This window comes from Pipistrellus kuhlii, unplaced genomic scaffold (assembly GCF_014108245.1).
Source record: "Pipistrellus kuhlii isolate mPipKuh1 unplaced genomic scaffold, mPipKuh1.p scaffold_m20_p_10, whole genome shotgun sequence".
Taxonomy (NCBI): Eukaryota; Metazoa; Chordata; class Mammalia; order Chiroptera; family Vespertilionidae; genus Pipistrellus; species Pipistrellus kuhlii.
In genome coordinates, this window is record NW_023425405.1 from 22,551,389 (window position 1) to 22,576,527 (window position 25,139).

Consider the following 25,139-nt stretch of genomic DNA (forward strand, 5'->3'; position numbering starts at 1 on the left):
CAATGATTTCATCTAAAAAAAAAATACCATTGTTTCTGATAATGCTGTAAAGTATCAATTTACGAAATTCTTTGAAAAAAATTAAGATTATTTTTAAACTAATGCTAGAAGCTTTAGTTTCTAAAAGCATATAGCTATTAAAATGCTAAAGTGGAAAGATGGGGGGTGCTAGATTTAATATAAAACACAGGAAATTGGTTCTTTAGATGATGGGGAAAAGATGGCTTGTAGGATTAATGAGATATTACTAAGACAAAATAAACTATTTGGCCATTAACAATGAGGATAAAGCAAATATTTGTCATCAAATAAAATAAAACTAATTAAAAGGACAACAAAAATTAAGGCAAATATCAAAATCAAGTAAAATACAGAGAAAAGGTAAACTATAATACATCAAACACACAAAAGCACTTATGGCATTGTTAATGAAAGAAACATTCAACCCTGTGAAGAATGAGTTTATTTGAGTGAAACTGTCAACAAACGCCAGGAAGCAGAATCTCAATGAATTGATTTAATGCTCAGGAGAATGGCAGTATTTCACCTTGTTTTATACATTAGAATCAAAAGAGGAGACATAAATGGGTTACAGGAAATCCATTGCTGATAGATTAGGGAGGCAGGAGAAAGCAAAGTGAGGGAAACCTCTGGAATTGGATAAAAAATAAAATGATAGACATATACTTCTTTTATTTAGGTGAGTACAGGCTAGTTAACAGTCAATTTAAAAATGTAACATTGAGTATCTGTGGTCTCCATAGAGCAGTGACTGTGCTTTGAGGGGTCCAGAAAAAAAAAGAAAATTACTTGATATTCCAACAATATTATCGTATATGCAAAAGACGACAGGCTCAGTTAAGATAAAGATTGACCTATGTCAGAGAAGATACCAGCATAGGACATGATTACCCACCATAAAATGCTTTTTAGTTAAAAAAAAAAAAAAAAAAGTTTAATTTCAGACCATCCTTTACTTTAGGTCTGAGTTTGCAAAGCTGCCACAGAGGCCTTCCCTGAGCTAGTCAGGTCTGTATGTGGCCCTTTTTCATCGATAGCAGCAAGTCATAATGAGTTAGAAATTGAAGAGAATAAGAAGGAAGGATTCCAACAATTACAAGCAATACATCAAGGAACGCATGAACACTCTGAGCAGTAACTTTCCCATGGATACTCAAGACACTTGAGGACTACCTAAGATGGATTTCTAAGTTTAGAAAATGGCAGGAGAGTTAAGAGGATTACATTTTGAAGCTCAAAAATGCACTATTGCTCTAGCTGGTTTGGCACAGTGATAGAGTGTCAGCCTGCGAACTGAAGGGTCCCAGGTTTGACTCCAGTCAAGGGCACATGCTCAGATTGCTGGCTTGATCCCCAGTGAGGGGCATGCTGAAAGCAGCCGATCAATGATTCTCTCTCATCATTGATGTTCTATCTCTCTTTCCTTCTCCCTTCCTCTCTGAAATCAATAAAAACATGTTTTTAAAAATGCACTATTTTGTCTCTTAGCTATCTTAGGCAGCCCTGTATTACAAAAAAAAAAAAAAAAATCACCATTTTTAAGCAGCAGCTTTTGTCAGTTTTGTCATCCACAGAGATAAAAGTTTCTTTAAAAATATTGCTAATCTCCCCTTCTCCCTTCCTCTCTAAAAATCAATACCAAATATTTAAAAAAGAATATTGCTAGTTGTACAAGTCTCAAAGCAGCTACAGTGCTTTAAGTAACAAAACAAAACAAAAATGCTATGTTGACATTGAGGAGACAGAAGGAAGCTAGGTAGACAGGGACTGGAGCCATAAGAGTGTTAGGGGTGGGGGGGTAACCCAGAACCCAACTAAAGAAAGTTACTAAAACACCCGCACTGGGTGGGAAAGGAAGGGCGCCCACAAAAGGCATGAGCTCAGTCAGCATGGCCCAGTGGTTGAGCATCAACCTATGAACCAGGAGGTCAGGGCGCATGCCTGGGTTGTGGACTTGATCCCCAGTGTGGGGCATGCAGGAGGTAGCCAATCAATGATTCTCACCATCTATGTTCCCATCTATCTCCCTTACTCTCTGAAATCAATAAAAATATTTAAAAAAACAACAACAAAATGCCTGAATGTTGCTAAGACATGTAGCTTACAGATAACCAGTCACAAGATAGTAAGGCACCTAAACTAATCCCAAGGATGTTGCTAAGGCACACTTATTTGAAAGGACCAATCAGGAGCTAACAAGCACATAATACAAAAAAGTGTGTGAGCTTCCTCCACTCTCTTCTCCCCTCCAGGCAATGGGTCCTGTGGGGGGGCACAACCCTGTGCCCACGTGGCTTATGGCCCTGTGCGGCTCTATACGTGAACAAATAGACTAACACCCGGCTGTTATAAGAAAAGGACACTCTGGACACTGGTCTGCTCCTGAAACCCTCGCTGCGCCTTCTCCAGGATTGGCTTCTCGCAATAAACTTTGGTTCCGCTAACCATTTTTGTCTGCAACTTCCAACAGCCCACGTTTTGGTTTCAATGTCAGGAAAAATATACAGTCAGAAAACCCAGGTTTTAGTCCCATTTCTATTTCCAATACCCATTTCAAAAGCCTTTTCCTTAAAAAAGGAATATGTATTCTGTGTGTCTGAAGTTTACTCCAAAATTGAGCCTTTGAGTAGCTCCTTGAACACATGAATAGCAACAAAATACCTGACATATTATGATAAAATGTGTCACAAATCATCATGAAATATAGATCAGATCAAGCATTTATATATATATATATATATATATATATATATATATGTGTGTGTGTATATATATATATATATATATATATATATACACACACACACACACACACACACACACACACACACAGAGAGAGAGGAATTGAGAGGGATAAAGAGTTAGAAATGTCGATGAGGGACCTTTCAGTCCGCAGGCTGACTCTCTATCCACTGAGCCAAACCGGTTTCGGCCAGATCAAGCATTTCTAATGAAAATCTAGCATCTGAATTGAGATGTGCTGAAAGTGTAAACTACATACTGGTATTGGAAGTTTTTGTACCAAAAAAAAGTAAATTATTGCATTAATAATTGTTTATTCTGATTACATATTTTAATAATAACATTTAGATATTAGGTTAAATAAAACACATAACTAAAATTAAGTCCACTTGTTTTACCTTTTTAATGAGGCTACTGGAAATTGTTAAATTACTATGAAATTACTTTTCTAATTGTACTGAATAGCCTGAAGTCCTTCACAGTAAAGTTTGTTGATTCTTTTTTTCTATAGCATGTACTAGGATGTAGCCCATCAAAGATGTTACTCAGAAAGTGCTGAATCAGCAGAAAAATCCTATATAATAAAAGGCTAATAAGCAAATCCACTGAACGTCGGACCCATCAGTTGCTATGATGCCCACTGACCATCAGGGGGCAGACACTCAACACAGGAGCTGCTCCCTCATGGTCAGTGCACTCCCACAAGGGGTGTACCGCTCAGCCATAATCTGGGAACACAGATGGCGAGCACTAAGGATGTCTGACTGACGGACATCCCCCCGAGTGCTTCATACTGCAAGAAGATGCAGGCCAGGCTGAGGGCCCCCCACCCCGAGTGCACGAATTTCATGCACTGGACCTCTAGTGTTGTATATAAGTATACTAGTAAAAGAGCAACTAGGTTAAGACTGAAATTCAAACTTTTTGATTCATATTCTATTGGAGTGGCATCAAAATTCCCCTCATTTGGTAATTATGAGTATTCTAATATATAGGTTAAGACATTTAAAACTGTTGAACCTTAGAGCGAAGGCAGGGGAGGGTGGGTGGGAAGAATTCAACATAACCTGTGGACACAATGGGGTGGTGAGGGCATAGCAGGGAAGGGAGGAGGACAAGAGCAGGCAGGAAGAGGTTAATGGGGGGAAAAAAGGAGGACTTATGTAATACAATAATAAAGATTAAAAAAATAAATAAAAATAAAAAATTTATAGCTGAAATGTAAATATACCTAATCTGTTGTTGGTTGAATTGTGTCCTCCCGAAATTCCCATTTGAAGTCTTAACCCTACCCTCAGATGTGACTGTATTTGAAGACAGAGACTATAAAGGGGTAATTAAGGTAAAATGAGGTAATATGAATGGCCCTAAGCAGATATGACTGGCTTTGTAAGACCAGGAGATCAGAACACAGGTAACACACAGACCAAGAAGCAATAGTGAGGACCCAACGAGAAGGCAGATGTCTGCAAGCCAAGAGTCCTCAGAAGAAACCAAACATGCCAACACTCTGATCTTGGACTTCCAGCCTTAGAATTGAGAAAATAAGTTTCTATTATTTATGATACTTTGTTATGGCTTCCCTCATACTCTAATAGACTATTCAAAACACAAAACTTTTTAAATAACTTAGTGGAGTTTTTGTTTTTACACTCAAATTATAAATTCAGTTCGTCACATTAGCCATATTTCAAGTGCTCAGTAGCCACCTGTAGCTAGTAGCTGCTGTGTTGGATAGCACAGCTCTGGAGTAAAGACCAAACCAGAAGTTTCTAATAAGAATGTTTAATTGGTTGAGAGATGTGACCAAGAAATGTCGCTATATTTCTACTATATATTGAAGCATTTTTAATTTTTAAAAATGCAAGTGACTCAAGTCTACCCCAAATCATTCTTAACTATGATTTGCTGAGTAGAGATTAAAGATTAGGACTGTGTTTGGTACAGATGAATGATATCACTTAGGATTCTTGGGAGATCTGTCGCTGCAAAATACAGAAGACTACTTATATAGGTGGCCAGTGTACACTGACCATTATGAAAGAGTCAGAACTCTAGGTATAACTTACCCATGGATTCCCAAATTACCCACTGATAAACTGGGGAAACCTAATACCCATCTTCAGGTTCTATCATGCCTTTCGTGAACTAAATCAGTGGAAATTAAATTCCAGAAAAATGAGATGGCATGAATACTATACTGAACAGAATTTCCTATATTCAATAACCAGGAGGCATAAAAAACCTGAGTCCACTATTCATAATTTCATGCATCTATAAATTAAAAATTCAACAAGCATGGAAGAAAAATACAGAATTCAGGAAACAGAGAATATTTCTGCTAGACTTGCCTAAATACTCTGAACACTTTTTACTGAACTAAGTAGTTATCTCCTTTGCAAATCAGAAAGACAAAGGGATTTCAAAATTTAATAATGAGTATAATAAAGTTCATCTAGTAGTACTTTACATTTGCATAAGACTCTGCTTCTTAAATGTGCTTTTTATACTTTATAATATCTTAAATTTCCCCAAGAACTTCATGTTCAGATATGTTACTTTACATACAGGAACTCAGGCTCTGAGAAATTGACATGTCCAAAGCCTGTAATTAGTGGGAAAGTGGCTAAAACTCAAACCTAGTTCTTCTAGTTCCAAAACTTTTCGAGAGGCTTTATCCTGTTAAAGCACCGGGACTATGGGCAGCACTGGGTGCCATGCAATAGTCAGTTACCATAAACATTTGCAATATAATTATGTTGGCTTGAGCTGTACACCAATAATACTTCAAGCGGTAATTAAATTCAGAATAAACCTAAAAAAATAAAAATTTAGAATAAACTTCAACAATGGTAATTCAGTTCAGAAGAAATAACTCCCAAGAACATTATGGTCACAGGAATCTTTTTAAAATTTAAATATAATATTTTTGCAAAGAAATATTGAGAAATAAAAAACTTTAAGCATAAATCATATTTATAGTGACCAAACTATGTGGAGAAAAGAAAATGGAACTTTTGACTCAGGGTTTATTATATATGTTTAATGTGAATGATGTTTCATATCAAATTGGTACATTTTTATTCTATCAGATCCAATTAAAAGTGATGCAAAAATCTTTATTTAAAATGTCAATATTCATAGTTGAGATGGATTTAAAATGTGAGGGACAAATGTGCTAGATTTTAAAACACTGAGTGGAATCCAAAGGTGGTCCTAGTTTGGAACAAGCAACCGCAAAAGTTATTTTTGGAACAACGGAAAAGTTTAAATACAGATGGTTTTAGACATTGTTTTTTATGGGAACAAATGTAAACCTACTTTGCCCCATCCTGTATATATACATTATAAAAAATAACATCTATATTTTGATTAAACCAGAAATTCAAAACTCCATAACTATTTACTCTGTGTCTTAAGACTGTGAAATAAGCACACGTGAAATAATTCTAAGGATGGTTTGATTCCACTTTTATTTTAGCTAGAAAGGGTGTAAAATAAATCTACTTTCAAACACATGGAATTCTGAATACAAAGCTTCATGATAAAAAATGAAATGATCATACACTGAAGAACAAAGCAAAAAAGGCCAGGGTTTATAAGAATATTTTGAAAAGGCACCTATGTTTACAAAGTTTAGTACAGCAATTGTATGCCTTTACCAGTTAAATATAATATTATTCTTCCTTAAAAAAAAACAACACACACAAACTTTTAGATTAAAAAATAGCAATGAGAATAACTAAAATGTTTACATCCTTACTATGTATGTGTTAATGCTTTATAGATATTTTTAATCTTCACAACAATCTCCCTAGAATGTTTCCTTCCTACTTAATTGATGAGAAAAATCAAGATTTGAAGAACTGTATTCAGAATATATAAAGAAAATTCCTACTTGGTAATCATCTTGTAATATTGTATATAGGGTGTCCCCTCAAAATGTATACTCTTTACAGCTGTTAGCTCATTGGAATTAGTAATTATTCAAAGTGTATAAACACTTTTGGGACACTGTATACATTTATCAAACCATAATGTTGTATACTTAAAACTAATACAATATTATATGTCAATTGTATCTCAATTTAAAAGAAACTCCTACAAATTGATTTTTTAAAAAGAAAAGACAACCCAATAGAAAATAACTAGAGATATAAACAATACACAAAAGATATTAGACATACCCATAGACATGTGGCAAGATCAACATTCTGCATTAAGGGAAATGCAAAACAAAGTCACACAGATACATCTACACCCCCAACAGAATGGCTAAAATTTAAGGTAACAATTCTAAGGATTGGTAAAAATATTCCAGGCAATAAATTTAGCACAAGTTAAGGCTAGAGTATAGAAGCCTGAACAAATGATAGTAGTTCAGCTTGGCTTAGGCAGAGAGGTGAATGATGGAAGTATTCTGGAAAAGTAGTTAGGAATCAGATCTGGAGTACCTTTGAGGCCAAGACAAGGACTTTAACCTATAAATGATTAGCAAAGCAACCATGATATTTAACTGAGTTCTAGGGTATATAAAAAGCTGCTTTGTATGAATGTTCCAAGGGGATTTGACTAAAAACTAAAAAACTTACTACCCTGCAAAAAATTTCTCTATTCTCACAATCTGTTTTGCCTTCCTTGTTCAATTACATATAATACTTCCGAATCCCAGCTGCACTTTCCAGCCTAGTCAGCCTTTCTTTGTCTTCACTCACCATCAGGTGAACTCATTCAAGGTCACATGCAGCCCTGGGTTCACACAAGGACAGCCCATCACCTGACATGCTCTCTGCTTCCCCTGGGGCCTAGGCCTCCCAGGTAGGACCTGCTTTATGCCCTTTTCTGCAACTTCTTTCACTTACTCCTTTTTATGGGCCATATGTATTGATATTTTGTTTGGTTTTGTTGTACAGGCAGTACAGACTCAAATGAACTAGTCTTTCGTAATAGACATTTAGGTTATTTCTAGTTTTATTATTGTAATCTATAGTGCATATCTTTGATCACAATATTTCTGCATATTTATGTGAGTTTATGAGGATACATTTCAGAAATGAAATAGTTGGATCAAAGGGTATGTTTGCATTTCTGTTATCAAGAGCAACTCACAACCAGTTAGTGTCTGTCCTTTGATACTAGGTGTGTGGGTATGCAAAGTGAAAGATGAACTTGCTTCTGTTGAAGAGTTTACAGTCTCATTGGGAAGTCAAGAACAAAGCAAGATGGTTATTAGTTGGATGTTGAATAATGTGTTATAGAACCCATATAGGAATCATGGAGACTGGTGGGAAGAGATGAGGACAGGCTGGAATAGGCAAAGAAATCATGGGAATGACAGACACCAACTGGGCCTCCAAAATAGCACTGGATTTAAATGGTGAGAGGCCTAGGGGAGCAGAAGAGCATGTCAGGCGATAGGCTGTCCTTGTGCTTGTCTACATTTTAGAGTGATAATCTCTGGTAACTGCAATTTGGAATGATAATTTCTGGTAGACTTTTAAATCTGGGAACATTTCTATTTTGTTTGAAAAAAAATAAAGAGTACATATGTTGGTAATACAAATATTTAATTATTTTCACTCACTGCCACCACCCCTCTCCCCCATTTTTATTTACATTTTTATTTTATATGAATCCAATTTCTTTAAAACAAGAGTAATAATATGCTGGAGTGTATGTGTCAAAACAATATCTAGAACATATGCCAACTGTTAGTAATGGTTATTCCTACAAGAGGAATTATAAGAGACTTCACATCCTGGGTTGTTTTTCTTTAAATAAAAAGCACTTACTTTAGTTATAAAAACAAAAAATATATTTATTTTAAATCTCTCTCAGCTAGTGATTATTCCAAACAGAGAAGCATTTTGGTCCTCCCAGCAATTTGTTATTCTGAAGAGAACAAGCTGGATTTTAATTGTTGGAGTGCCCAGGATACTAAATCTAAGAGAAAACATTCCAGGTAAATCATACCTACAAAATAGTTCACACAGAAGTATTAACAGAAAAACTACCTACTTCTCTGCTAGATAAATATTAAAAGTCTGTTTGATGAAGAGAATCCCACTAATGTAAAGTTAACCTCTAGCATTTGCTTAATTACTTACTATGTACATATGTTTACCCTTAAGGAGGACAAAAAGGAGGGATGAGAACCACTAAATCACATAGAACCCCCAAAGGGATGCTGGATCTGTCTCAGGGGATCTGTACTTTGCACAGGATATCAGTTGCCCCCTCCAGTGCTGTTCTTATTGACTTTGGAGTCGGGCCTTCTCCAACAGGCCTCTGATGAACAGATAGGAGCCAACTGCCTGTCTTTTCTACAGGTAACTGCTCCACATCTTTTCCTTCTCAGCACTGATCCTGAGAACCAACTACCCCTTTCTTTTCTGGCTAGTCTTCCAGCTGATTATAACAACTCTTCACTATTCGTATTTCAGTGATTTACGTGCATTACAACTCATTAATAACCCTGCCAACTTTTCCTATTTTACAGAAGAATAAACTGAAATACAGTTGATTCCAGTATCCACATTCAGAGATTCAATCAACTGGCAGGTCAAATTTGTTGTTCTGAAGAGAACAATATTTTTTTTTGAGGGGGGGGGGGGCAGTTAGGTTGTTGTGTTGGAACTGACTACGTAGTCTTTTCCTTTTTGTTATTCTCTAAAAAACACAGTTTAGCAACTATTTACATTGCACTGGGTATTTAAGTAATCTAGAATTGACTTCAAGTATAAGAGAGGACAAATACGATACTATTTTATATAGGGGACTTGATTTTGTTATCTGGGGGTCGGGGGATTCTGGAACCAATCTATCTGGGATACGAAGGACAACTGTAATGAGATGGATAACTATTAAGTGGCAAAGCTAGGATTTAAAACTCGGAGACTCTTGATTCCTCAATCCCAACTTTACTATGCAGCACACATCTCTCTATTACACACTTCTTTCAACCTAGAAAACACCCGAAAACTTTAGTCTGCAAAGTACTTAGGTTTGAGGAACAAATCTGAAAACCAATAGGACACCTGGATCCAATGTTTACTCTTGGAAATGCTGGCCAACTCTGGGCAACTGAGACCTCTGAAATGTAATTTGCAAAATGTTTGTTTGCTAATGCTTAACTTCTGAAAAGCTATTTAAAGTCTAAACATCCAACCTCTTAAGGACATCAAACTTATCTGCATTCAGATTCTAGTTCTGTCCCTGGTTCCTTCACCTGTAAGATGTAAACAACTCAGCACAGGGAATGAGTGGAGAGTGAGGACTCAGTGTCCCCTGTTGTTACTATTTTTATTTATTTATTTATTTATTTTAGTATCACATCTCCCAGGATATGGAAAAAATGCCAAGTTCAATCCAATTCAATACCTTAAACCAGGGATTTTCAACTGATGTGCCACAAGAATTTTTAAGACATGCAATATTTGACTATATTGTCAAGGAAAAAAATGACAACAGCCAACACTACAATAGCCACATGGTGTGAATGCATCAAAATTATACTTTTTTTTTTGGTCAGATCGGCAAAAATATATTTTTGGTGTTCCGGAGAATTTTATTAATTAGTTTATATGTGCCATGAGAAACAAAACCCAGGAGTTCATGTGTTTTCTTAAAACAACAGCTTTAAACGTTACAAAATGATGCACTCCGTTTGAATTATGAAACTGGTATAGAGAAAAGCTCTATACAGCACAAACAATAACTGGCAGATAAAAATATGTTTAATATTGCAAAATCACCACGCCAGTCAATTACAACCAGCTTCAATTACACCGAGATTACACAAGTCAATTACAACCAGCTTCAATGCATTCCTTCATCCATTTCACGTGAATCACATAATCTGAAACTTCAAAGTAGTAACAGAAATCCTTGCGTGAGTGTGTTTTATCTTTGCAATATGTTCCACTGCCACTAAGCAATCTTTTCCTGGGCAATAATCTCGGGCACTTGGCAGAACGGACAGGGACCATGATTGATCTGACACCTTTGATGCCTGAGGCTCTGCGGTGGCGGGATTAGCCGCAGGTGTTAGAGGCCCATCAGCTAACAGGCTGCCCTTCCGCTTCTCCAGGGGGAAAGCAGACCAGGTACCAAGTCCTTTAACCCCCACCACCTTTAACCCGGCCAAGAACCGGGAAACTGGGGCGCGGGAGGCTGAGCGGAGCTGGGACATGAGGCGGACGGGACGCGCGATCGGGAAACCGCGCCGGGTCCGGCCCGCGTCCCTGCCTTTCACCGCTCAGGGCTCCGGGCAGAGCCCGTCCAGACGCCGGGGAACGTGGGGAAACATACAGTACCATTGGGAAGCAGGGGCTCCAGCGGGGTAAAGGCATGCTCCATAGCGGATGGCGGGGCTCTGCATTAAAAAAACACACACACATTAAAACGCCACGTTAGACCGTCTGTCTGCATTAAACGGCACGCGAGATCGCTGGGACTTTTGGTCGCTTTATCCCCGCGAACCTGGCGTGTTCCCTCGGGAGGCTGGGACCCGCGGGTCTCGGAGGCGCCCGGAGCGCACCCGCGGGCACGCCGCCTCCACGGGGCCACCCCCTCCAGCCGCGCAACCGCCGCCGCCATCCGGGGCCTGGAGGAGCGAGGGGCGGCCGCCCCCTCCCCGCGCTCGCCACCCCAGCCCCGGGCCCGCGCGCCGGGGACGCGGCGACGCGCCGGGCGGCAGTCGCACTTACTCAATGGCGGGTGGAGCCAGCGGCGACGGGGTGCGGGCTGCGGCGCGAGGGCATCGACCGCTCGGCGATCGGCTGAGGCGCCTCGGGCGGCGCCGCGGGTTTAAGTAACGGACGCGCGAGGAAGCCACGCCCCCTTCCGGGAGCCGCGGCGCCGGCGAGGCGCGCTCCCGACCGGGGCCGCGCGTGCCTGGAGGTTCCTGCGCTCCGCTACCCGCAGCCTGCTTTGGCCAGCGCGGTCCTCTGTCATCATAGTTTCCTTTGGAAGAAACTTCAAGCCACCCACTTGCAGCTCCTGAAGAGGCATTCTGTTGCCAAGCAGCTTTTTTTTTTTTTTTTTTTTTTTTTTTACACGGAGCAAGCCTACCCACCAGAACCGTTCTTCTCTTTCTTACTTTGGGCCAAAATCCCCTCCTGCTGCCCCACCACTGCCCCCAGGACCCTCACCTGTTGGAGCGATCCCTGGCCCTCAGAACCCTCTTAAGTTTATTTGAACAGTTATGCTTCTCCCTGGCTCTGTTTACCTTTTCTCAGCTAAATGCAATTTGCACAAGGTTCTGATTCATTACAGGGTGTTCAGACTCGACCACCCTGGTTCCCATCCCCTGTATTTAACGTTGCTTACAAATCGTGGTCCCAAGAACTGGTGCGACCTGCCCAAGCCGCAGCACCTAACAAGCATGCAAATCTCTGCTCTAAGAGACCTGATGAGACCTGCTTCTCTGCTATTAGCATTGAGTCTGTCCCGGGGATGACCGCAGACACACACAGAGCACCCCCCCTCCCCTCCCCTCCCCCCACACACACCTATTAAAGTGCCTGGCTGAGAACCCTGGGATGCCTGGAGAAATTACTCCTTAGTCAAGACCTGAGGGTAGGCTACTGACCTCCCAGATGGTTTATAATTGTGAATATGTATCTCTAACACCTCAGAAGCCTCATGCCCAAGGGCCTGAGTGCCATTCCTTCGAAAGGATAGGCCCTCTGTCTCCCAGTCTTGGGCAATAGAATCCTTACTTTCAAAGGTGCCAGCTGTCGAAGATCTGGCCTCATGGCATTCACACTGACCAACTCTGTAATTTTCACTTCTCTGACTCTAATGAGAGTCTTCCCCCATCTTCCTCTTCCTTATTCTCCCTGCAAAATGCCCCATCACTTCTGCACAAATGAAATGGAGCTCAGCTTTCCCCTGCTGTCAGCAGTTACTAAACTAACTCTGTTTTCACAGCTTGTTTAAAGATACACTTAGCTGTGTTTAACTTTAACCTCTGGCCACCATGTCCCAAGAGAGATTAACCACAAGAGAGTACTCATTGCCAATGCTCATTACCATTTTTTTCTTAGTGGCCAGATCAAATAAAACTTGCAGGCATTTTTCACTATTTAAGTATATACCTATCTCATACTCAATTTTAGACCAAAATGCTAAGGACTTCAAGTTGATATTTGTAAAATGAAATATTATGAGCTTGCAATGACAGTTGCATCAGGCCATTGCAACCATGTCACCTACCACTTGCAGGACATTCCAGTTCTTCCTCCAATGTTTCCAGCTTTGGAAGGGTTCTGCAAGGAGCAAATGACTTGGTAATGACTTGGTTACAGGTAAACACATCACCAGGTGCCTACCTGGTACACCTAGGTTTGTAACAAATGTCCCTCTCCAGCAATATGGTACCCACATAGCCCTTGCTGCAGCACTGTTTATATTTGCAGCACACATCCTTGCAATGTGTTTTATGTGTATGCATCTAGGTCAAGTTTTTCCCAAAGTCACTGAAAAGAAAAACACTGAAATCTTTTTTTAAATTACCACAAATTTCAGAAGTCCACATGATTAGAGATGCCAGTAGTGAAGTTAAACAGCAACAAACCAGAGGTGGGGGGAGAATGTTTGCACACGTACCAAACAAGGGTTTGCTAGCTTTTATCATATGAAGAACTGCAAATCCATCAGTAAAAGGCAAGTTAAACAGTAAAATGATGACTGAGGATACACACAAGCAAATGACAGAATATATTCAAGTGGCAAATATGTGGGGAAAAAACACACCGTCAATAAGAAGCAGGTTTGAACAATGAGATAAATTTACTTGCCAGCTTGGGAACAATTTTTAAGTAATAACACATTGATTAAGCAATCATTACCTTTCAGTCATGATGTTAAGTAAGGTCTTTTAGATTCTATTTAATTACCCTAAAATTCAGGTTCTAGGAAAACGAAGACCAGATTTTAATTGTTTCCCTTTGAACCCTCACTCTCTAGCATAGGGGTGTCGAACTCAATCAGAGAAGGGGCCAAAATCTAAAATTCAGCCTAAATCGCGGGCCGAATGGTTTACTGAACAGTCATAAACTGTCATTGTGATGGAAACACAGCGGAGTGCAGTGATGACAGCGCGGTGTGGGCCACATTGAAAGGCCTGGCGGGATGGATTTGGCCCGCGGGCCTTGTGTTTGACACATGTGCTCTAGCACAATTGCTGGCAAAGAGCAAACAACTAGTGAGTACATATTGAATATTCTTAATGAAATTGATTGCAAACTCCTTCTGCAGGTCTCCTCACAGCTGGCTCATCTATCAAGCCTCAGCACAAAACTGACTTCCTTCCCCCCGTTACTCTATCTCACCTAGGATTGTTTTCCTGCAAAGCAATACTCACAATCTATAGTTATTAACTTAGTCTGTTGCTTGCCTCTGGGTTGCCCCTCCATTGGAGTTCCACTCCCTAAGAACGGAAACATAGTACTTTGTTTTGTTCATTGCTATTTCTCCAGCCAAACAGGATGCCTCCCTCATGGTAGGGGTCCAAGGAATATTTAAGTGGAATTAATAATTGGTGAGGAAAATGGAAATAACAGGAGTTATTCTCTCAGCAGGAATTATTAAAAAGATTAAGCTAAGTCAATATGCCCTCATGTGAAAAAAAAAGTGTCCATGATGAAGTAAATTTAATAAGTGCAAATGGTAATATAGAATTGTTCAAAGTGATCTCTGAGAAAAGGGATGGAGTGTGTAGGAGGCAGTAGGCTGAGGGAAATATTACTTTTTATTTCACACACTTTTTATTTTGTCACCTTAATATTTTTGCAATAGGCATATTGAAGAAATGTGTGTAAAAATGTATTATCAGAAAATTATTGGATCATTATTGTTCATATTTAACGTATTATTTTTTTTAGGGGGGGGAGGGGGTCCAGAGAAAGCAGTGCCCATACCCAGTATCCAGAGCAGAGATTCTACAACTTCAACTAAATTTCCAATGGATTCTCACCCCCCCCCCCCCCCCCCCCCCCCCCTGCAAAATAGCACAGGGTAGGAAGGAGCTGCTGCCAGTAGATTATATGGTGGTGTTTTTCCCCAGGATAACAGGATAGCTATCCCACCTCCTTCACCAATTGCCTTCCACTCTGCCCCATCTTCCTGCACTGGGTGGATATCAGAATACAGAGTATATGGCTGCAAAAAGATTCTATATTAAAATTGTTCTGCAGTGAAACCAGCTTGGAAAACTCTGCACTCTTTCATCCATCCCATTAGAGATTTATAACACATGATCTGTCATTAAACATCTCGTGAAAATCAGAAGTAGGGAATCTATTTATCTCTAAATCCAGACTTTCTCAAAGACATTAGAGCATACGACACTGCTTTGTTTTGTTTTGTTTGGGGGGGGGTGGTGGCAAATCTTTTAAAATTTTACAGTGCAGTGTTCTCCGAACAACTGTTAGGAGACTCTGACCCCAGCTGCCACCTCCTCTTCACTGCTACTGCTGTTTTGTTTACTGCTGCCACTAAGTATTCTTTGAGTTTCCAGTGTTTGACCGACCATCAGCTCATGGAATTCTGCATTGTTTTCAGAAAATTAAATCACTGTCTCAACTTCAAAAGGAGTCTTATTATCATCATTTTACAGCACAAGCAGTGATTCTAGCCACCATTAGGATATCTCCACTTAAGTCTTTCACCACTATCTCTAATTCAAGTGGCTAAAACTGAAGTTCATTCCATAAACTCGGTGAGTTGCCTGTTGATCACTTATTCCAACCTGCTGAGGTCAATTTGGATCAAGGTCTGATCATCCTTGTCATTTCCTCTCAGCCATCAATCAAAATTCTCATTATTTTAAAGCCTATCTAAAGTATCATCTTCCTTGAAATTCATTTAAGCCCCTCACAATTAATCTCATTTTGCTCTGTGATCTCATTATATATATTTTAATAGCCCTTTTCCACAGTCTGACATATAACAGTTCTCCCTTTTTCTCTGGGTACATGTTCCAAGACCCCTAAGAAACCAAGGATAGTACCAAACTCTGTATGTACATATCCTATAGATGCATGCATGCATACATACATATATACATGATGAAGTTTAACTTATAAATTAGGCACAGTAAGAGGTTAACAACTAATAATAAAATAGAACAGTTATAACAATGTACTGAATAAACGTTATGTGACTATGGACCTGAAAATTAAGGAGACAATTTTATTCAGACTATAGAATAAAGAGCATACCCTGGATCCTAAGATTTGGGATCTCCACAATGTGGTTTTGCTTTAGATGTTTATAGGGAAGCATAGAAGAGTCTCAGGTGGGGTGACTTATAGTTGTAATCAGGAACATCTTAGCTGGATAGGAAATGTTTATCCCTGTGTTTAGCTATTTGGGGGTAAGTAAACATTTCTAATATTAGCTAATCATTCATGAGACAAAGAATGTGGAGGTGGATACAAAAGAAACAAATCTAATGTTGTCTGTCAATTATATCTCAGTAAAGAATGTGGAATTAGAGGGACTGTTTCTGAGCTCGGAGGTTCAGGGAAAAATAAGAGACACATGAGAGTCTTATGGGAGTCATGAGAACCAGTGGGAGGAGTCTTATCTAAGACAAATGGGGCAGAGTAGTTCTTTGAAGCAATCTTTTTCCTGAACACAAAAAGAGGGAAGAGGCTCCAAAAACCAGAGGGTAGGGCATTTCCTGGCCATCATTTTTTTTTCTGGAGCACAGGCTCGGGAAGTTCAGCAATGTTAGTGCCTTCCTGAGAGTTTCACTCAATACTTTTCTTAAACCTAACCATCCAGCACTTGATCATGTGGCCCCTTCTAGCTTTAATGGAGCTTGAAATTGTAGACTTTAAAACAAAGTTTACCTTTGTTGTTTGAAGTCTTACTAATGTCCCCTGTTTTTCCCCATTGAGCCTCTCTACCCCACATACACTGCCACCAGCCTCCACCACACTATTGTCTGTGTCCATGGCTATGCATGAAAGTTCTTTGGTCAATGTCTTTCTGCGCCCCGACTTCCCTCTGAGATATCTGTCTATTCCATGCTTCTATGTCTCTGGATCTATTTTGTTCATCAGTTTATTTTGTTCATGAGATTCCACGTATGAGTGAGATCATGTGATTATCTTTCTCTGATTGGCTTATTTCATTTAGCATAATACTTGCCAGTGCCTGCCATGCTGCCTCAAAGGGTAAGCTATCCTTTTTTTCTACAGCTGCATAGCATTCCATGTGGAAAAAAGGGAATCCTAGTACACTGCTGGTGGGAATGAAGACTGTTGCAGCCACTATGGAAAACAATCTGGAGTTTCCTCAAAAAATTAAAAATTGAACTGCCATTTATCCCAGTGATCCCATTTCCAGGAATATATCCTAAGAATCCTGAAACACCAATCAGAAAGAATATATGCATCCCTATGTTCACAGCAGTGTTGTTTACAATAGCTAAGATCTGGAAATAGCCCAAGTGCCCATCAGTATATGAGTGGATAAAAAAACCTGTGGGCGCTGCTACTGCGCATGCCATGGGAGCCGTGACTGACAATGAAGTCATACAGAAGCGTCTCCTAATTGATGGCCCTGGAGATGATCGCAGAATTAATCTGCTAGTGAAAAGTTTCATTAAATGGTGCAACTCTGGATTCCAGGAAGAAGGTTACAGCTAGTACCAACATATGCTGAGTACACTTGTCCCAGTGTGAATCTTCCATAGGCAAAATTTTGCTGGTATATGATATGAATCTCAGAGAAATGGAAAGCTATGAAAAAATTTTCAAAGAAATAGAATATAGCATTTCTGGAGCACATGAAAAAATTGCTGAGTGCAAAAAGCAGATTCTTCAAGCCAGGTCTTATTTTCAGGGGATGTCTTATCTTTCCATGTCCTAGGTCTTATTTTCGGAGGATGTCTTATTTTCGGGGAAACATGGTAGAAGCTCTGGGCAAAGAATTGGAGCATCTTTCATATATTAAAAAAGTGTTGAAAACAAGCTGGAATTGAGGCAGAAAGTTTCACGTTCTTATTAGTACCATCCATGAACTTCAGCAAACATTGGAAAATGATGAGAAGCTCTCAGAGATGGAGGCATCTCAGAAACAAGCATGAACTCAGATCCTAACAAGCATAGGCTAGCGCATGCCACTCCCCAGCTATTGAAGTAGCAGCATGATCTTAGTGCGTTTAGCATTTGCTGTGCTCTTGAGACATTTAAAGTTTAGACAGTGAACTTATTTGCTTTTAAATGTTTATGTACAGTTCATTCATATTTCTTCACACAAAGAAAAATGACTCCGCTATATATAATAGTTGTTTTGTTATTGAAATACCTTTTTTTTTTTTTAATTCTTAAACTTAAAAGGTAGGAAGCAGCATCCAAAACTGTTCAATAAAACTTTTTCAAGCTCAAAAACAACAACAACAACAACAAAAACCTGTGGTACATTTCCAGGATGGAATACTATGCAGCTATAAAAAAGAAGAAAATGTAGACTTTTAAATTAGATGCAATTGGGCCAGATAAAAATGGGTTATAAGGTGGTGGCAAACAATGCAAAATACAGGCGATGTATTATAGAACTGTATACTTGAAACTTACGTAATCTTATTAATCAGTCACCCCAATAAATCCAATAAAGATAAATTTTTTAAAAAGTACTGAAAAATGAGTGTTATTACTAAACTAGAGGCACGGTGCACAAATTTGTGCATGGGTGGGGTTCCTCAGCCTGACCAGTGATCAGGGTAAGCTGGCTGGGGAGAGAGACTTTGGGAGGTTGGCCAGCCATGGGAGGTTGGCTGGCCACAGGAGGTTGGCTGTAGAAGTGCACTGACCACCAAGGGCCAGCTCCTGTGTTGAGGGTCTGTTCCCTGGTGGTCAGTGCGCATCACAGTGACCAGTCATCTGGTTGACCAGTCTTAATGGTTGCTTAGGCTTTTATATATACTAGAGGCCCAATGCATCAAGATTCATGCAAGAATAGGCCTTCTTTCCCTTGGCTTCTGGCACTGGTTTCCCTCTGGCACCTGGGACCCAGGCCTTTGCTCTGGCCACTGCCTTCTGTCTTCACTCCGGCCCTGCCACCCTCCATAGCTCCCTCTACCCCTTGTCACCTCCTTCATAGCAGGCGTTCCACCCCACCCAGAGCCCCAGAGCAGCCAGGGTGGGGCTGAATGCCTGCGTCATCACCATGGTAATGAAAGTGTTCTGGCCAGGCCACCACCATCTTTGTCACATTCATTTGCATATTGGCTGTGGGTGCCACCATCTTTGTTGTGGAGTGATGGCCAATTTGCATATTTCATCTTTATTAGATAGGATAGATAGGAAAGGGAGATGGGCCATTGGGTATGAACTAGCCAACAGGCCAGTTACTAGCCTGCCCTTGTCCACCCTCTGACCTGGTCCTCGTATAGTAGCCAAAGCTCTTTTTAAATTGTGAAAAGATCATGCCACTGCTTCCTTACAACTCTCCAACTGACTGTTGAATAAAATCCAACCTGAAAAGACCCTGAATAATATGGTCTTTTCCTGTCTCCAATTTTATATTACGCTAGTGTTCATACATGTGATGCTCCAGCAAAATTTGCTTCTGTAATGTTTTTTAAACAAAGCAAGTCCTTTCTACTTTATTTTCCCTCTCCATGAATGTTCAAGCCCCACTCCTGCCAACTTGTTCAAGTCATTCATGCTAAGCTCAAATGTCACTTCTTCAGGGAATCCTTCCTTGGCTTTCCTATCAAAAATTGCTTCCCCTAGTTAATAGCTATCTTGGCACACTATTTGTTTTCTCTAAAATACGTTATCTTGTTAATTTACTTATTGACCTTATTTTCCATGATGAGGCAAGGGATTCAGCCTGAACTGCTCACTGCTGCAGTATAAGTGCCTAACATAGTACATGGTGCAGAGTAAACACTCAGTTGCATAAACTGTGTATATATACGGAAATACACAGAATTTATATAATGTATGCATGCATAATTTATATATTACATATCTATAATAATAAATGGATAATATGAAAATCCATCGAATGGCCAAAGAATGGAATAACTGTCCAGATGACCTTTTGGACGAAGCTGTGGCTGCAAGGGCTGAGGCAGCCAGGGCTGCAAAGGCCTACTCTTGCATGAATTTCATAATTGGGCCTCTAGTATATAAATATTTGTGAAGGACTTATTAACCACAAAAGATCTGTACATCACTAAAAAATATGTTATACCACATATTCTTTATGCCAAAGTGACCTACTTGGTGTAATATATTCTGCCATTCTTAAGTAGTTAAAAGCCTTTATATATATATATATATATATATATATATATATATATATATGTATATATATGTATATGTATACATATATATGTATATATCATACACACACACACACACACACACACACACACACATATATATATATATATATATATATATATATATATATATATATATATATATGATGATTATGTGATTTTCAGTAAATAGATTAGAGAAATTTGGGGGCTTGCAAAGAAAAGTATGTTAAAAACTGGTCCTGGTTTTTTTGTTGTTGTTGTGGTTGTTGTTGTTAACAAACTTTTATAAATATTAAGACATAACGTTTTTAATCAAGAAGACTCACTAAAACAATTTCCCAAATAAATCTAATAAACTTAATGTAATGCTTTTCAAAATTCTGATAATTTTTTTGAATTTTACAAACTAATATGTGAATTTGCCAGAAGAATAACTTTTAAAAATTTTTTTAAGAGAAGGTCTATAAGTGTGGAGCCTGGCTACAGTGTTTGGACAGGTTCAAGCCTTGGACCAATGAGAGGGCACAGTCCTCTCATTGCCACATGCGAGTCCCAGTGTGGAGGACAGAGCCTTCCCAGCACAATCATAGCCAACAGCTGTAGCTGTAAGCTTGACCCTATGGTCAGAACACGTGGCCCCATGTGCCTAAGTGCTATAGGCTGCAAGTAAACAAAGCTTGATCAGGTGCATGTAATTGAGCAGGCACCAGAATGTTGTAAACATCTTGACCACGCCCTTTCTTTGCCTTGTGGCATTTGGCTATAAAATAAAGACATGGCTTTTCCCATCAGGGAAGCAGCTTCCCACCGAGTCCCAGCTTTCCTTCTCTTTCTATCTTTTCTCAATCCTTCAGGTGCCCCACTCAGGTACACCCTTGGCCATGCTGGCGCAGCACATATAAGAGATTTTTCCTACTAGGTATAGAAAAATAGCTGTTACCATAGTAATTTTTAAAAAGTAGCGCTAACATAGAAGATGCTAGAACAAACTAGAGTTCAGAAACAGACTCATATTTTGGAAGTATAGTTTATGATAAAGGTGACTTTTAAATCAGGGAAAATATATTGATATATCTAATAAAGATTATTGATGAAATTATTTATGTATGGAAGTAAAAGTCAGTTTCTACTTCCCATCATATAAAGATTAATTTCCAACATATTAAAAAGTTAAATATAGTCCAGCCAGTATGGCTCAGTGGTTGAGCATCAACCCATGTACCAGGAGTCACAGTTTGATTCCTTGCTAGGGCTCCATCTCCAATAAAGGGCATGCAGGAGGCAGCTGATCAATAACATCATTGATGTTTCTATCTCTCTCTCCCTTTCCCTACCTCTCTCTAAAATCAGTAAAAACATATTTTTAAAAAGTTAAATATAAAAGTCAAATCTGTTTTGGGATATGACTTTTAAAAAATAATATTTGGATAAGAAAGGTCTTACTCAGCAATTCAAAAACTCAGAAGTCAGCTCAGATTTGGTGAATAAATTTTTAACTCCCACAGAGTAAAAAAAACCAGCTTATAGAAACAAACAGTACATAGGGAAAAATAGATGCAACATAAATATCAGGAAAAACCTATTATCCAGAATATAAAAAAGTGCTTCTGAAAATCAACAAGAAAAAAGAAAGCAGTTCACAGGAAAAAAAAACAAAACAAAACAACACAGCAAAATACCAATAAATACATCAAAGATTTCAACTCTCTGATAACCATGGAATACAAATAGAAAAAATAAAATATATTTTATTAAAGAATGAAAAAGATTAATAAAGATTAAGAGGACTTTGGGAATGGGCATTTTCATATACCTTTATGTATGGTAAGTGGGTAAACCTTTTCCTCTTCTGGCAGGCAAACTTAGTAATATCTATCATTATTTTAAAGGTATATTTCCTGTAATTCACCTCTTCTACTTCTAAGCATCTGTCTCAGAATAGTACTTGCACACTTTTTCTCAATGTAAGTATGCAGATGTTATTGTTGCATGGTATAAAATGGCAAAAAAATATTAAAATGCCCAAAATAGAGGAAGAACTGAATAAATTAATTTAATACAACACATTCTGATGTAGTGATTAAATGGAATAAAACATATCCATCTACTTCTATGAATATATTGCAAAACAAAACAAAACAAAACAAAACCCACAACAACAATAAGGTGCAGGGTGACATGTATAACCAATTTTAAACTTTAATGCTCAAAAGATTCACCTGAGGTAGTTAGAAAAAAGTCATGGTATGTTGAGTACAGCATAGGGAATATAGTCAATGAACTTATATAATAAATGGGTAATATGCAAATAGAGTGAACTGCAGAATAACCAAACAACCAAGCATAATATGCTAAGGCTGTTCAACCACTCACTATGACATACATCTACTATGAGGGGGCAGATGCTCTGACCAGGTTAGCTTGCTGCTGGGGTCCAGCTGATCAGAACTGAATGAGATGGGCTGGAAATGCCTTGAAGCCCTTCCTCAGCCTCTCCCCAGCCCAATCAGGACTAGGTATTTCCTGCACCAGGCCTCTAGTATATAATAAAGTTTTTTTTCTTTATTGATTAAAGTAATACATATGTGCACTTATCCCCTTTTGCTTCCCCCCCTCCCACTCACGCCCGCACCCCCCTGGTGTCTGTGTCCATTGGTTAGGCTAATATGCATGTATACAAGTCTTTTGATTGATCTCTCCCCCTTACGGCGCCCTGGATCTGTTTTTGTTCATAAGTTTATGTTGTTCACCCCTATGTTCATAGCAACCCAATTCACCATAGCTAAGATTTGGAAACAGCCTAAGTGCACATCAACCAGATGAGTGGATTAAAAACCTGTGGTATATCTACATAATGGAATACTACATTGCCATAAAAAAGAAGGAATTCTTACCATTTGCAACAGCATAGATGGGACTGGAGAGCATTATGTAATAAAGTTTTATTTTTTTTCCTTTCCAACCTGAATGCCTTTTATTTCTTCATTTTATTTATTCATGTTTTCACTAATTGCACAGGATAGGATCTTCAATGTACTTTTGAAAGAAAATACTGGAAAGAGGCATCCTAATCTCATTCCAATCTTAGGCATAGAGCATTTATTAATTTAACCATTAATTTTGAGGTTTGGTGTAAGTTTTTAATAAATGTTCTTTATTAGGTTGAGCAATTTCCTTTCTACTTCTTAGTTTGCTGAAATGTTCACTGTAAATGAGTGTTAATTTTGTGAAATGTCTTTTTTTTTGTTTTTGTTTTTTACCTATTATGGTTATATAATTTTCCTACTTAATTCTGATAATATGATAATCACATTGATTGATTTTCAAATGTTAAAAGAATCTTAAACCCTGGAAGAAAACATCACTAGGTCATGATGTATTATCTATTTTATGTGTCACTAGGTTTGATTACCTCATTTATGTTAAAGATTTTGCTTCTATGCTCATTAGGCAATATCAGTTAACAGTGATCCTTTCTTGTACTATGTTTGGTTTTATGAGGGCCCTCAGCCGTTCTGCTTGGGGAAGGAATGATGCAGTAAAGGCAAGCTGTTCCTATTACCCACTTCAATTTGTCCAAACTATTTTATTTTTCTTCCGTGGTGTGCTGGAACTTTTCCTCTGGAAACCTGCACTTCTCGCTCTCTCATTTGTGGGTGATGGTCTAAGACAGTGTTCCAGGAGATCCCAGATTGCAGCCAAGAGGGGATAGAGCTGGTTCATGAATTCCTGCTGATCTAAAGGCAGGACTGAGTTATCTCTGCCTATTACCCAGGGCATGGATGGGTAAGACTCCTCCAGAGACCCCCAGCTCCCTCAAATGCACTTTTGTCTATGGGTAGATGGCAAAATTTTGTTGAGGGAGCGGGACAAATATGAGGGATATCTTATTCCACCATGATGCAGGTTACATGGATTTTTTTTATTCTAGGTATTGTATATATCAATGCTAGAAGTCCCATTTTATTATTTAAAAGAAATATCTTCCAATTTCTTTTAAATCTTCCAGTTATAGCCGAAACCGGTTTGGCTCAGTGGTAGAGCGTCAGTCTGTGGACTGAAACGTCCCAGGTTCGATTCTGGTCAGGGGCATGTACATTGGTTGCAGGCACATCCCCAGTGGGGTGTGCAAGAGGCAGCTGATCGATGATTCTCTCTCATCGATGTTTCTAACTCTATCCCTCTCTCTTCCTCTCTGTAAGAAATCAATAAAATATATTAAAAAATAAATCCTCCAGTTCTAATTATAATAGGTGTTTTATAGTCCTTATCTGTTAATCCCATATTCTTTGTCATTTTGGAATCTTTTTATTGCCCCCACCTCCCTTTATTTTTCTGTTATCAGTCAAAAAATTCTGCCTCTTAGCAAGTCTGGCAATTTTGGTTTGGATGCTGGACATTAGACTTTTCTGTGGTTGAACATTCGCATTTTGTTTTCTTCCTTTAAATATCCTGAAGTTTGTTTTGTCAGACAATGAATTTCCTTGAGGATCTGCTTTATCTTTTTTGAGGTTTGCCTTCAAGCTTTGTTAGGACTTTTCACAGTTGTTTCTGCTCTAATCCTATTTAATCCTGGTACTAAAACATGATTCTTCTGGGATTTCTAGTGAATGCTGAGCATTTAAAAAGTTCTCTCCTCTTTGATAGGGATTCCACTCTCTCCCAACCCTGTGTGAACTCTGGGAATTGTTTAGCTTCTAGGTTTTTTTTTTTTTTTTTTTTTTTTTAATACTATATTTTGGCTAGTCTTCTAGAATTCTACTTAACACATGACTAGAATTAAATTCAAAGACTTGAAGGGATCTCTATGTAGATTTCTAGAGCTTTTTTTTTTTTTTTTTTTCTGGATGGTTCCCTGGCACTCTGTCCTGCAAATTTCAGGTAGGTCCTTGGGCCTCCCCAACTTAAAAAAATAAATAAATAAAAATAAAAATAAAAATATATATATATAATTGATTTTTTACAGAGAGGAATCAATGAGAGAAACATCAAATACTGAATACTGCCATGATTGGTTTGGCTCAGTGGATAGAGTGTCGGCCTATGGACTGAAAGGTCCTAGATTCAATTCCAGTTCCAACAT

At 38.7% G+C, this 25,139-nt stretch overlaps 1 protein-coding gene across 4 annotated transcripts in view; it reads right to left on the bottom strand.

Moving 5' to 3' along the window:
• TPK1 (thiamin pyrophosphokinase 1) overlaps positions 1-11,908 on the bottom strand; it is a 188,466-nt gene extending 176,558 nt beyond the window's left edge. The window contains exons 1-2 of one of the 4 annotated variants that reach the window (XM_036429143.2): positions 11,472-11,908; positions 11,079-11,137 (exon numbers count right to left, since the gene is read on the bottom strand). In XM_036429143.2, coding sequence (XP_036285036.1) covers positions 11,079-11,121 — 43 coding nt within the window. In that variant the 5' untranslated portion in view covers positions 11,122-11,137; positions 11,472-11,908. Of the gene's footprint in view, positions 1-11,073; positions 11,138-11,471 lie in introns of all 4 variants that reach the window. The other 3 variants (XM_036429147.2, XM_036429145.2, XM_036429144.2) reach the window with 3 other exon arrangements.
• Positions 11,909-25,139: the final 13,231 nt, after the last annotated feature.